At 41.6% G+C, this 12969-nt stretch overlaps 1 protein-coding gene across 8 annotated transcripts in view; it reads left to right on the top strand.

Annotated features, from left to right (window-relative positions):
• TRERF1 (transcriptional regulating factor 1) overlaps positions 1-12969 on the top strand; it is a 100981-nt gene that overhangs the window by 84367 nt on the left and 3645 nt on the right. For all 8 annotated transcript variants that reach the window (XM_039570001.1, XM_039569999.1, XM_039570004.1 and 5 more), the window contains 9 exons: positions 1438-1804; positions 2378-2438; positions 3180-3319; positions 4019-4122; positions 5331-5406; positions 10223-10311; positions 11140-11253; positions 11943-12131; positions 12589-12797. In XM_039570001.1, coding sequence (XP_039425935.1) covers positions 1438-1804; positions 2378-2438; positions 3180-3319; positions 4019-4122; positions 5331-5406; positions 10223-10311; positions 11140-11253; positions 11943-12131; positions 12589-12797 — 1349 coding nt within the window. The remainder of the gene's footprint in view (positions 1-1437; positions 1805-2377; positions 2439-3179; positions 3320-4018; positions 4123-5330; positions 5407-10222; positions 10312-11139; positions 11254-11942; positions 12132-12588; positions 12798-12969) is intronic.

Here is a 12969-nt window from a genome sequence, read left to right as displayed (position 1 = left end):
GTTTTTTTCCTTGAGTTTAGGCATTTTTTTCCCCTTTCTCTTTTGCGAACACTAAATGTTCACCAACTTGATGGACTATATCTGTCATTACAGGTAACTTTCACTGTTCTGAATGTCCATTATCAAAAAAATCCTCTGCAAAGATGCATTTTCTTCCCTGCAGAAGCAAAACGCTTCCAGAACTAAAATTTTTTTTATAGAGAAGAATGTCAACAGCTGTTGGAGAGGATGCAGCCATGATCTAACAACAAGGACAGGACCTCTGTAATCAAAACCATTTCTTCAAGCTGGAACTTATTAACATAAGGGATTAAGGGTGACAGCACTAATGCTCATTTAACATGATTTTTATTGGGTGAATGTGATTCTCAAGAACCACCCATGGTGTAAAGATGTATGTTGTCTAAACATACATTGTAGTAATTTGCTTTATGTAGTAGTAGAATTTACAAGATGATGCAGACATTCTGGAGTAATGCTGTCAAAATTTTCTTCTGCTTCCCAAATTTATTCTAAAGATGGCCTACAGCCTAAGTATGTAAAAGCAGTACATTTAATAATACTGTGTTCATCTACCAGCTTGTGTGTTTTTAAAGCACAGCCTAAGGACCTGTTTTGTCCTACCTCATCCCCACCCCCCCAGAAATTCAGATTCCAGGTTTGCCTTCTGTGCCTTCCACTCCAGTATACTCTAGGGATTTGTTATTAAATTATTTTTAACATTCAAATTCTAGAAGTCTGGGCATGTTAACAGTGTGTGAATTTCCCAAATGGTCATCTACTACCCTTTTTTCTCCAAGGGAAGAGGAGAGAGTTAAGTTCAAGATTTGTTGCAGCTGGACTGTAATCAAGCTGATGGGAATGTAGCGATAAGAGGCAAAGAATTTGAATTTATTACATTTTTCTTCCTTTCCTGCTGCTGAGTACTGCAGTAATTTCACTGAGCTCATGTGTCCTTCCTGGTCTCACTAAATAAATGCATTAGAAAGCCTCTCATATAAAGTTTCTAATAAACTGTGACTGGGTAATGAAGTATCTGCCACCAGCCTGTGTGTGTGTTCAGTGCAAACAGAAGTGCCCAAAGTGTCTGGGTAGCAGTGAAGAAGGGTGTGGGAGACTCATGGTCTGGGAGAGCTGTTCCTTGCACTTTCAAAAGCTGACGGCAGCCTCTCCATGTCTGTGTCTGTGGCTCAGCCCCACCTTGACCCAGAGGGCTTGCTGATGGAGGTGAAGGGTAATTTGTCCTGGTTTTTCTCACTCCCCCGAGGTTCCTGTGTAGTGCCAGATACTGTACTGGCTAGGGTTATTATAGTGGTACCTGAATAACTGCCTGGTGGTAACAGCTTTTCTGTGGCCATTGCCAAAAGCTGTAGAGGATTGTGTGCAAACCACATTTAAGCGTGCCTAAATGCTAAGATTCTATGTGTTTTCATTTAGGAAACTAGCAAAAAGCCTCATCCAAGTGCTGTAAAATTGGAAGAAAACTTCAAACCGTTGCAGGACAAGAAGAAGTATCGGCACAGACCAGAACCTCTCTTCATACCTCCTCCTTCCTTCAACCTCAGCATGTCCCACTCTGGTGCCACTCTGTACCAGAGTCAGCTTCGCTCTCCCCGTGTTCTGGGCGATCACCTGCTGGACCGGACACATGAGCTGCCCCCCTACACTCCACCACCGATGCTCAGTCCCGTCCGGCAAGGGTCTGGTCTCTTCAGCAGTGTTATCACTTCTCACAGCACATCACATGCTCAGCTGCCTCTTACTCCATTGACTCCCACTCCACGGGTGCTCCTGTGTCGGTCTAGTAAGTATTACATTTACAGAGCAGCAGTACAAAGGAGAGACCACTGTCCTCTCTTCTCATGTCACCACACTGACGGGTTTTGTGTGTGCTCACATGCATGGCCAGTTCTGCTACTTCACAGGAAAAGTCCATCTTTAGTGGCAGTTTTGCCTTGGATTTTGTGAGGTGAGGTTAAGGCATAAAGTGAATAGAGGAGCCTAATCTGCCAGTAAGGCTGTAATCATTCCATGTGGTCTGCCTCAAGAAGGGACCACCATGCCTCTTATTACATCTGGGCCTGCTGAAGTGGAGGAAGAAGACCTAGTTTGAGACATGGGGCTTGCTTTAAGTATTTGTTGTTTAGTACTTCACACGAAAAGGTGTCTAATCACTCCGAATCAGGGCAGTAGAAACTTCTGCAAGTTCAGACATTTCTATTATCTATAAAAATTTAGACTGTTTCTAATATCAATAAAGGGTCATTTTTGCATCATAGACTGAAGTAATGCTGGTCTTAGTAGGGAGGTGGCAATGCAGCCTGGGAGGGTCACCAGCAGCAGAACAGCAATACTCAAATTCCAATCTCTGTTTCAGATAGTATTGATGGAAATGTCATTCCAGTGACGCCTGGACCTGGAGAACAGACTGTTGAACCGTAAGAAAAACAATTTTGTCACTGCTTTTGTAGATTAGCTCTAACCTAGAGCCTGTGGCCTGAAGTGTTTTGAACCAGGCAGGAAGTGTTCAACTCCATTTAATGTTTCTGTAGATGGTGGCTAAGGACATTTGGAGCAAAGTGATTGTGGAAGATTTAGGTGTCATGGCTCAAAAATGCTAGGGAGAAGCTTGGTGGAAGCCACTCAAAGTGAAACAACAGTTAGTGATGGCTGGGAAGAGTGCTGTGAGGAAAACGTGCTAATCCCCTACTCTTACTATTATATATAAATATTAACAGTGGGGCTTTGGTGTGGTGCTGTTACCTGGTAGGTTCCCCAGGGCAAAGTGCAAACAGGGTTGTCCCTCAGCAGTAATGGCTCTTTTTGCTCTCTGCTGAAGAGTACCATTCTCAGTGGAAAAGAAATTTGCTGTTTCTGATGTCTAGCCTCTTCGCTAGTCATGCATATAAACTAGCTTGGGTTGTCCCTACGGTATGATGTCTCAGTATGGCTTAAATTGCATATTGAAATTTTTGTTTTTCCCCAAGAGATCAGTTCTCTCTAGTATTCAAAATACTTATCCCACTGGGAGTAAAGCATTGCGTAAAGCAATCTGACACAATTTCCTGCCACTTCAGTGCAATAAAAGTTTAGTTGGAAATAAAGTGAACACTAATCTGACTTTTGTTTTTTCTACACATTGTGTAGTTGAATACTTATTTATTTATTCTTCTTTATAGGCGAATCAATATTGGGTCCAGGTTCCAGGCTGACATTCCTGAGCTGCAGGACAGATTGTTAATGGAGAAAGATGTGCACAAGGCTACTTTGGTTTGGAAACCGTGGCCAGAACTGGAGAACAAAGTCTTCCAACAAAGAGGTATAATGACTTGCCATTTTAGAAGTTCCTGCATCAGCCTGTGCCTGTTGAAGAAATACGCATTGATTTCTCGTGTGTGTACTGAACAAACCATTCAAGAGAATATTAATTACTGAGAGTGCAGAGCAGGAGACTAGAAGTACACGGTATAGGTTCAGAGCAACAGCATTATATAGTGGCATTTAAAGGGAAGTCTGGATGAATTGTTTTCTGGCAGCCAGGGGGGAAAGGTCATTGCTGGGAAGTTGGGTACTTAACTGCCTGGTAAGGGCAGAGGTCACAGCTGAGAGGCAGCCAATGGATCCTGGGCCTGTCCTGTGACCATAGTTGAGAGGAATTGTGGCAGGCTTGGTGGGCTCTACCAGTCCTGAGCAGAGTTTTGTCCTGCTTCTAACATGGTTCATTCTGTTTCTCCACCCTGGCTGGAGCCTTCTTGGCACAGCAACATTACTGGTGTGTGCAAGTCACTGCCTCACAGGCAGATCTCTGGCTCTGTAGTAGCCTGTCCCATCCCAAGGATGTGCTTCATTACATCCTCTCCTCAGTGATCCTAAAACAAGGAGATGAGGAGAAAAAGTGTGAAAGAATCTGCTGCCCTGAACTATGTGGTCTTTGAGGGGCATTACAGAATCCTTGGCTCCGGATGTTTGACTGACAGGCTACTGTATTAGCAGTAAAATGTTGACTTGTTTCTGACAGTGGAAGACCTTTTAAATATGAGCTGTTCCAGTGTGTTACCTGGTGGAGGAACTAACTCAGAATACGCTTTGCACTCTCTCTTTGAAGCAAAAGGAGATATTATGGTAAGATAAAAAGCTGAAAGGGGAGATGTGATCCTCTTCTGCAGATAAATTAGCATGCTTTATTAAATGGATTTAGATACGGTTATATAAAAAAGATTTCTGATTGATTTGCAATGATGCTTTAAACATCCTGTAACATTTTTGGGGAATGACTTTTCCCTTTATTCTCTAATAAATTTAAATTTCAAAGCAGTGCCTCTCTGAAGGCTTACTGTATATTTCATATAGATAAGATTACTTAGTTTATAGCCTTGGGGCTTTGAATGTCTCCCAGTGCTTGCTCCAGCCCTGATATTTCACAGGCTTTATATTTGGTCACAGAGAGCTTAGTCCTCCTCTAGCCCTTATAAAAAACCTTTTTTTGGAGCAGCAATCACATCTACTTATTTGTTCAGAACTGTGAGGTAATTGCACACAGTTCATGTATAAATAATGCATTTCAAATATTTGCATTAGTTTAGTGAAGGGAATGTTATTAACTAAGGCAAAACATCCATTTTGCCCAGTGTTAGGGAAAGGCAAGGCCCCCTTGCACCAGTTCCTGGAAAGCCAATATAAAACCAAATGCAACAAGACATGGGGCTGGAATGAGTCTCACTGGATAGGCTAATACAGTGGGTTTTAGCTTGTGTCCCAGTTTCCTTAGGCTCTGTTAGCTGTATCTGAGAGGTCTGAGAATGTCAGGATGTGGAATTTGCTTTACAGAGAGTCTGCATTTTCAGGGGAAAAATTTTAGCAATCCATAAATCCTCTGTTTTCCTGATCTGAAGGACGATTAGCTATACTTGCTGTCATTCTTGACAGATGTTGACCTAAACAGATATTCTAACATATTTTATGCTATAAATATTAACACTGTCAAACCAACCATTAAATATTAGTATTAATTAACACTATCAAGTCAAACACTATAACTGTATTTGTTTGTGGCAAGCAGAAGGGAGGGAAAGAGCTGGAAGTTGCTAAGTAATAGCCACATTTTTGCTAATTAAGGCAGGACCAGATGCACATTAGGTACTGTGTATTAGGTATTATGTACTGTGAGGTACAGTGTTACTGGGCCTCGGAGTAATTTGATGTGATTTTGTATGACAGAAAAGAGAAAAGAGAGAAAATTAATATGCTTGTACCAAATAGTCTTTAAACGCAGTTTTATTACACAGCTGATTGCTTTTCCTAATTCTGTTTTCCCCTGCTTTTTCATTTAGGTTGCTCTTGAAAAGCTGCTGTTGAGAAAGCCAGTGAGATTGAAGTGTCATCCTTTGGCAAATTACCACTACGCCGGTAGGTTTCCTTGTGATCTCTCTATCTGTTACACAAGAGTCCAAGCCTGGCATCCCAAGCTGGAGCATGGGATCACATTGCACTCTCTGCTGTCTGCTGCAGGGATGGCAGTATTTAATAGAGAAGTGATGTGGACGGTGCCAAGGGTGCTCCCAGAGCCGTTTACTGCAAGTTTAGCAGTTTTTTACATGACTGACAACATACAGAAGCTTTGCATCCATGTTGCTGTGTAGGATTCTACAGATTTAAAACTGCCTCGGGTGATTATTTTTCTTTTTTAAACTGAAATTCAACAATTTAATCTCCTTTTAAAACTGCTGCTATTTGTAATTTATAATTTACTATTGGTAATGTCTTAATTTCCTGGTACATAAATATCTGCCATCATGCCTGCTTCCTCCAAGGTGATGGTGCACAATAAATGCATATGATAATCATGAGCATCCTTCCAAAGAGACAGTGCTGTAACTCTTGCTAGGATCCTCGTGCTGCTTACAGAGCCTCTGTGTGTGGCTCTAGTTGAAAAAGTCTGGGTTGGTGACTTGTCTCATAAACACAGCAAGAACTGCATTGTGGTGATGAAACAGAAGTGAAATACAAATGTGGTGTTAAGCCATTGGAGTTCAGTTGTGTCACCTGAGCATAGATGGCAAATGTCTCTCCTCTGCAGCTCTCCATGCTATTGCTTAATGCTTTGTAGTGGCTAACAACTGCTGAGACACAGAATAGGGTTTTACATAAGACATTTAAGACTTCATCTCCAGTTCAGGCTCAATAGGAAAGGAGCCAAGAGTCTTCTGGTGGTCAGTCAATCACAGTGTCCAAAGTCATGTACTCATTTCCAGTTACGGTCACTGTGCAATGTAAGTATAGAAGCAGGCTACTTCCTGGCTGTAGCAGCTCACTGGAAAGACTTCCAAGTAACAAGAAATCTTTGTAAAGCAGCTCCTCAACCCCTCGGCCTGAGAAGAAGAACAGAAACATGTTTGATGGTACCTGATAATGACAGTGAATAAATGTGAATGTTAGGTTTTCGATTTTCTCTGAGGGAGGTGCCTGGTGCCTGTGATAGCAGCTCTGTTGCGGTCCAAAGGGTGGACATGGGAATGGATGGAGGAGGAGGACATCAGCCAGGAACTTTGATCAGGGTATCTTGTCTGAAGAGATTACACCAAATCATACTTGTGAGACAGTTCAAGAGCATGAGAGCAGGAAGATGAGGAGATATCCCACAGCTTCATCATCAGTGAACAATCTAATTAGCAGAGCAGATAAGAAATTTCTGCCTGTGTGGCAGAGGAGGAACAGTCTTTACTAAGGCAACTTCCCAGTAGCTTCAGAAGGAATTCATTGGGATTCAGGGAGGAGCCAAGAGAGACTGTTTTGTTTAATCTTTCACATGAGATGATGCTAATCCTTGGTAACTAGCTCTGAGACCTGTGGACACCTGTGAATCCCTATTTCTAGAGCAGGAAAGAAGGTTTTTATCACAGCATGAAATAAAATTTCACCAGTCTGGATTTAAGTGACATAGAATAACTAGACAAAGCATTACTTTCTAATGCTCTTGCATGCAATGTGATTGCAACTTATATTGACAGCATTGCTCTAGCACTGTGCAGCAGGTCTTGAATAACAGTTTTTTTCTGACTGATAATCAGCCACTCGAGGAATATGAGAATTTTTCACAATCTAGTGCATGAATAGCTTTAATATGACTTCAAGTGGCATTGGTTTGGGCTAACTTTGTGTTTTCTGCTCCACACTCAGAAATCATAGTTCTCAGGCCTGCCACATTTGAAGGTGGAGTACACTGAAAACAGAGCACGCCACTGACTCATGAGAATTAACTTGTTAGAGTACCACAAACAACAGATACCCAAACTCATCCTTAGCATTGCCTTTGAATGAGTGTGCAAGCAAATAGCTCACCTCTGAAACCTGTTGGCTTGTGAGGGAAGCCAGTTGTAAAACTTGAGGATTTTCTGTTGTGTGCCAAGAGAGCTGGGGATGCTGACCCACCGTTCCTTGGAAGAACACCCTAATCTCTGTCCTAAGACACTGCCATCTGTCAGGATGGTGTTTTAGGGAAGAGAGAGGGAACATGTCTGTAATACAAGAGGGGTACTGTTGCAAACACTTGAATTGTTGTCCTTTCAACAGTGGAGTTTCTCCGGTCAGAACTGCAGGAGAGATGGTCTCTGACATAGGGCACTTCAGGCAGTCTGGAAGCTTCTTGTACGTGCTGTGACAGGGTGTGGATCAGACCCAGCATATGTTGTACATAGTGGATTTCAGCTCCTCTCCATGGGGCTCCCTGGGTGTACATGTAGCCCCCTTGAAACCCACAAGTTTTTTTGTGGGCCCAAAGCACACAAATGAGTAGAAGATATTTAGCGTCAGTTAATCAGTGCAAAAACAGTATGGCAGGTAAAACAAAATCTAGAATAATTATGTAAACATAAAGATCAGCTTTAAAATTTGATCTGTATTCTAAAGCCCCAAATTCTTTTTTGCTGCATTGCAGATCTCCCTCTATGCACGTTCTCTATATCTCCCTCAAGCTAGCAAGAGCAAAAGTGGTTTCCCAGCAACCAGAGTTAAAAACAGCTTTTCTTCTGTTTCTTTTCCTACACAGGATTTATTCTATTAATTAGGTTACTTCCAATTAACCCGCATAATCTTATAAGGGTCTCTGCTAATACCACAGCTATTGGGGAAAGTCTGTAAGGCCCAAATTCTCCATAGGTGTACAACAAAATTAGTTCATGGAAGTGATTCTATGTTATTATTTTTATTGTGTTGGTTTTTTAGGAGGGTGGGGTAGATAGAGGCAGGAGAGCAGAATAAGTAGAAAAAAATCTCTCCTGGTGTTGTCATGCTTTTTAAAGTTATGTTTTGGCATAATAGAGTAGCCCCCTGGACTGAATGAGTGCATTTACCCCTGCAAATGACTGACAAGTGGTGTAAGAAGGGAATGATGCTGGTTCAGGGTGGGAAAGATGGAAAGGCAGTGTGTCAGCAAAAAGATCTCTGGGTGATAACAGAATAAGTAAAACTCGTGGCTTGAAGCCAGTGCCTTTCTCTGATGCTTAAGAGAACTTTAAGTGTAAATCTCTGTGGAAATAACTAATGCATGCTTATATCCAGTACTGGAAGAACCTACAGAAAACAGGTTGCGGAAAAGTTAATTTTGTAGTTTTCAGCATATAAAGGAGTGATGAGATAACCTGCTCAGAGCTTGTAAGCCTGGGAGCTGATGCTGAAAAGCAAAACATTTGCAGTTAATAACACTGATACTTTTTTTAGACAAAAGGAAAAACTGTAGAACTGTAGAGTTCAATGCCATGTGTGGCGCCAATACCAAGTTAATTGAAATCAGTGCAAAGGCAAGCATTTCTATGGAGAGTAGTAACATTGACAGGAATATTAGGGACTTATTTTCATAAAAGTTTTAGATGTTTCAGAAATTCTCAGACTGAAGTAGAATCTTCTCATAGTGCAAGTCATTTCAAAGGCAGCCACTTTATGACTTCTTGCATATCCTTCCTTTAATGTATGTCATGCTGCCCACTCTTAACAAACAGAATACTGCTGTGATGCAGTAGAGCAATCCTGTGTTCCTTCTTTTTGATTAGTATTGAGAAAGCATAAATTCATTTCAATTTAAATGTTGATTTCACATTTTCATTGGTAGTTAGGCCGGGGGACCAAACACAGAATAACACTATTTAGAAGTTTTATATACAGCTTTCATTAAATGATACAAAACCCTTTGTGCATATTGCACATTGCTACAGTCTCTACCCACTTGAAACGTCTGTCACAGAGGATTTAAATGTGTTATCCCAGACCATGCCAGTGAAGAGCTGCAAAAGGATGTTACAGAAGTTACTGTCTGGAGAACAAAGGATATATGAACTTCTGTGTCGTCAAATGTAAAGTGGCATACATGGGAATAAACAATACAAGCCTTACATAGGAAATGATGAGCTCTGTGGTGGTACTTCTCAATTAGAATGAGAGTTTGGGATTGTAATGCTAGTTCTAAGAAAGTATCAGCTGTATTTTACAACAGCTAAAAAAAATAGTCAAGTGTTAAAAGGGTAGAAAACATGGTGATGCCACTGTGAAAGTCTGGATTATATGTGGACTGCTATGTGCCTTTCTGGTCCTGTTGTCTCTATAGGAATGTTTTAGTACTGGAAGAGGTTCAGAGGGGGACAGCAGTAATGATCAAAGGTTTGGGAGTAATAGAAAGAGGGTGCACAATTCTGAATAGCATGGAGGTGATGGTAAAGGTTGGATTCACTTTCTCCTCCATTTGAAGAATGAAGGGTCATCCAGTGAAGCTACTGGGAGCCAAGAAACAAAGAAAGGGAGGTGGCTCTTCATGTAGAGGGTCCACTGATCTGTGAAACTCCTTGGCAAAGGATGTTTTGGGTACAAGAAGTTTAATTGGTTGAAAGGAAGAGTGGCTCAGCACTTACAAGGGTAGTTACTAAATAAGCAAATTGCAACAGACTCAGGAAATCCCCTGTGCCCAGCGTGGTCAGAGGTTAGGAGAAATTAGGGGGAGGCATTGTATTTGCTTGCCCTGATCTTACTGTTTCCTAGGCAACTGCCTGTCACCGCTGCTGGAGACCAAATACTGGTTAGATGGACTTTAGGTCTGAGTCAGTACAGCTGTACTTGTATTTGAGTAGCAGCAATCACTCGCATGTGCTTGAGACTTCCCAGTTCTTGTTTTGGATGCGGCATCAACATAAAGGTGGTGACTTTTTATCATTTGTAATGATTTCACTTTCTTTTTAAGGCTCTGACAAATGGACACATCAAGAAAGGAGGCTGTTCAAAGAGGCATTGTCCACCTACAGCAAAGATTTCATATTTGTACAGAGAATGGTAAGGTTATTTCTGCTCTGTCAATTGCTGGGGTTTTTTTCCCATTGCTCTGTTCTGTTCCTCTTCATTTTCTCTCCAGTGCCAGACCAGCTGATTGCAGGCGTAGAGGCAGCAGTGGTTACAAGAACACTTGATAGGAGTGGTATATTCATTTGGTGTACCTGTGCATTAGGTACCAGTAAAAAACAGTTATAAATAAATAAAAGGTGTTCCTCTTGTTATTACATGTGAAAGTTTTCACACCTGGAATCCAAATCATGGCATTCTACGTGTGGGACAGGTATGGTTTTCCACTGTCATCTTGGTGGTCTCTGGCAGTTTGTTACAAGGTACCTGAGTCACTGGCATTGAGCTTGGCACCAGAAAGGGTTAAAATCTGTTAATAAAGAGAAAACATGTTTGTTTACTTTTCATGTTCTGCTACAAAGCAGAAAAGACTAGGTTATAAATCTCAGGGCACAATACCTTATTTGTTACCCCAAATGTTGAAAAATGTGTGGGTTTATGTGAATCAAGCCTTAATGCCTAGTTTTCTCGGTGCTGTACACTTGAGCTACAAAAGTATATTCTGAGTCATTTTCTGTCTGGAGTCAAGAGAATTCCAGAGAAATCTACTGAAGCTGAAAAAGTCAACACAAATTTGACTGAAAAAAAATTTTAAAAGAAGTGTTCTACAAGAGTATTCCTGTTGTAGTCAAACTACCTTTTTTTTTTCCCCTCCATTTGAATGTTTGAGTAATAAAGCCTGCCTCTTGGAATATATTAAAATTGTGTTGAATGAAAGCAAAAAATTAAGGCTGGACTACTTTTGCAATTCCTTAACTACAGGTTAAATCTAAGACAGTTGCACAGTGTGTGGAATACTACTATACGTGGAAGAAAATCTTGCGTTTGGGACGGAAACACAGAACGCGCTTAGAGAAGAAAAGAGATGAGTGCTTGGTAAGTCTAAAAGAAGATGAGAAAGTTTAACACTTGATAATTTTTGTTTGTCCTGTTTTGAGGAGGAGGTTGAATTAGGTGACACAGGTATCTTCCAACAGAAATTATTCCGTGACTCTAAATTATGTTCTGTACAAACACTGTGTGACCTCAGCTACACCACGATTTGTGTGGATGGACTGCAATGAGGTGAAAGTGCATTACCTAACTGTGGTCCAGGTAAACCTCTGTAAATTGTGCCTCTGCCCATGTGTGCTCTTAAGGGCTGCTCTAACATTCTAGTACAAATACCACTTGAGATGTGTTGGCTTGTGGGTTGGGGTTTTTTCGGTTGGTTGTTTTGGGGTTTTGTTAAAGTAACTTGACTACAAGTACAGCATACATGGCCTTTCTAATGGCAGGAGGACAGCACTGTGCGTGGCATCTGTAGATCTTTGGAGGCACAGCTCCCTAACACTGATGGAGGCTGTCTTGAGCAATGCAGAAGAGCTTTTTATGTGCTATAACTTATCCATTAAGGGGCGGTAGCTCCAGCAAGACTAGAAGTTCATTAAGGATAGGAAGAAATACTGATACTGGGATGCACACTTGACTAAACAGCATGCTGTTCCAGCACTGTATATGACCTACTATCTAGTGCTGTCTTTGACCCTATTTGTAGTATTTCTTAAATGCACCGTCTATTTTAGACAAGTGGAGAAGAGGAAGTGTTAGAGGAAGATGAGGAGATCGAAGAAGACAGAAAGGAAGAAAGGGAAATGCAGAAGTCACCTGACCCACCAGCTATCTCTCTTGTTGGACCTATCGATCTGCCTGCTGTTCAGGGTCTTTCACTTTCTTCGTCCTCCTTCATCTGTGAAATGCCAAACTGTGGTGCTGTACGTTTGCTTGGTATATTTAAGGGGGAGAGGGTGGTGGTGGTGGTGTTGTGTGTAAACTAGTGAATTGTGATTTTGACTGCTTTTAATTCTCACCCCACAAAATATAAGCAGTTTGATCTGTACTGAAAACTGAATTCTGAGATGATGTATCAGTCAGAAACACTATATGGCAAAAGTTCCAATTAGGTTACACAGCTTCAATGATAGGATACCTCACTGCTTTGTTTTATTGTGACTATCTTCAACTACAGTGGGATATTGCTGAAAGCAAGCACCATTTGACCGAGTAGGTGGTGCGTATTAGATGTGTACACTTGTTCTGTTGTGATACGCATTCAGCATCCTACTTTCTGCAGTTCCTGTTCCAGTGCCTTCTTGTGATTTCTTGGGGTTTATGTTTTTTGTGTGTGTGTTGATTTTTTTCCCGCCTCCCCTGCACCCTGCCCCCTGCCAGGTGTTCAGTTCCCGACAAGCGCTGAATGGCCACGCTCGCATTCACGGAGGTACGAACCAGGTGACGAAAACACGCTGCACCATTCCCGGCACTAAGCAGAAATCTGGTACGCAGAGCGGATACTGCTCCATCAAGAGCTCACCTGCCCACAGCACAACAAGTGGCGAGACTGACCCAACAACAATTTTTCCTTGCAAGGAGTGTGGCAAGTAAGTGTCACTGTCTGCAGTACTGCATCGCCTTTGCCTATTTAGATTCCAGATCAGTAGCGCTGTGAACAAACTTTGTACTTTGCTCTGATGGTCTTGGAAGAAGTTTTCCCCCTAGATGATATGTTCACTTACCAAAACTGTCAGAGATAGGTTTGCATGACATTTTGGA

Source organism: Corvus cornix, chromosome 3 (assembly GCF_000738735.6).
Source record: "Corvus cornix cornix isolate S_Up_H32 chromosome 3, ASM73873v5, whole genome shotgun sequence".
In the NCBI taxonomy this organism is placed as follows: Eukaryota; Metazoa; Chordata; class Aves; order Passeriformes; family Corvidae; genus Corvus; species Corvus cornix.
This window is presented reverse-complemented; position numbering and strand designations above follow the sequence as displayed.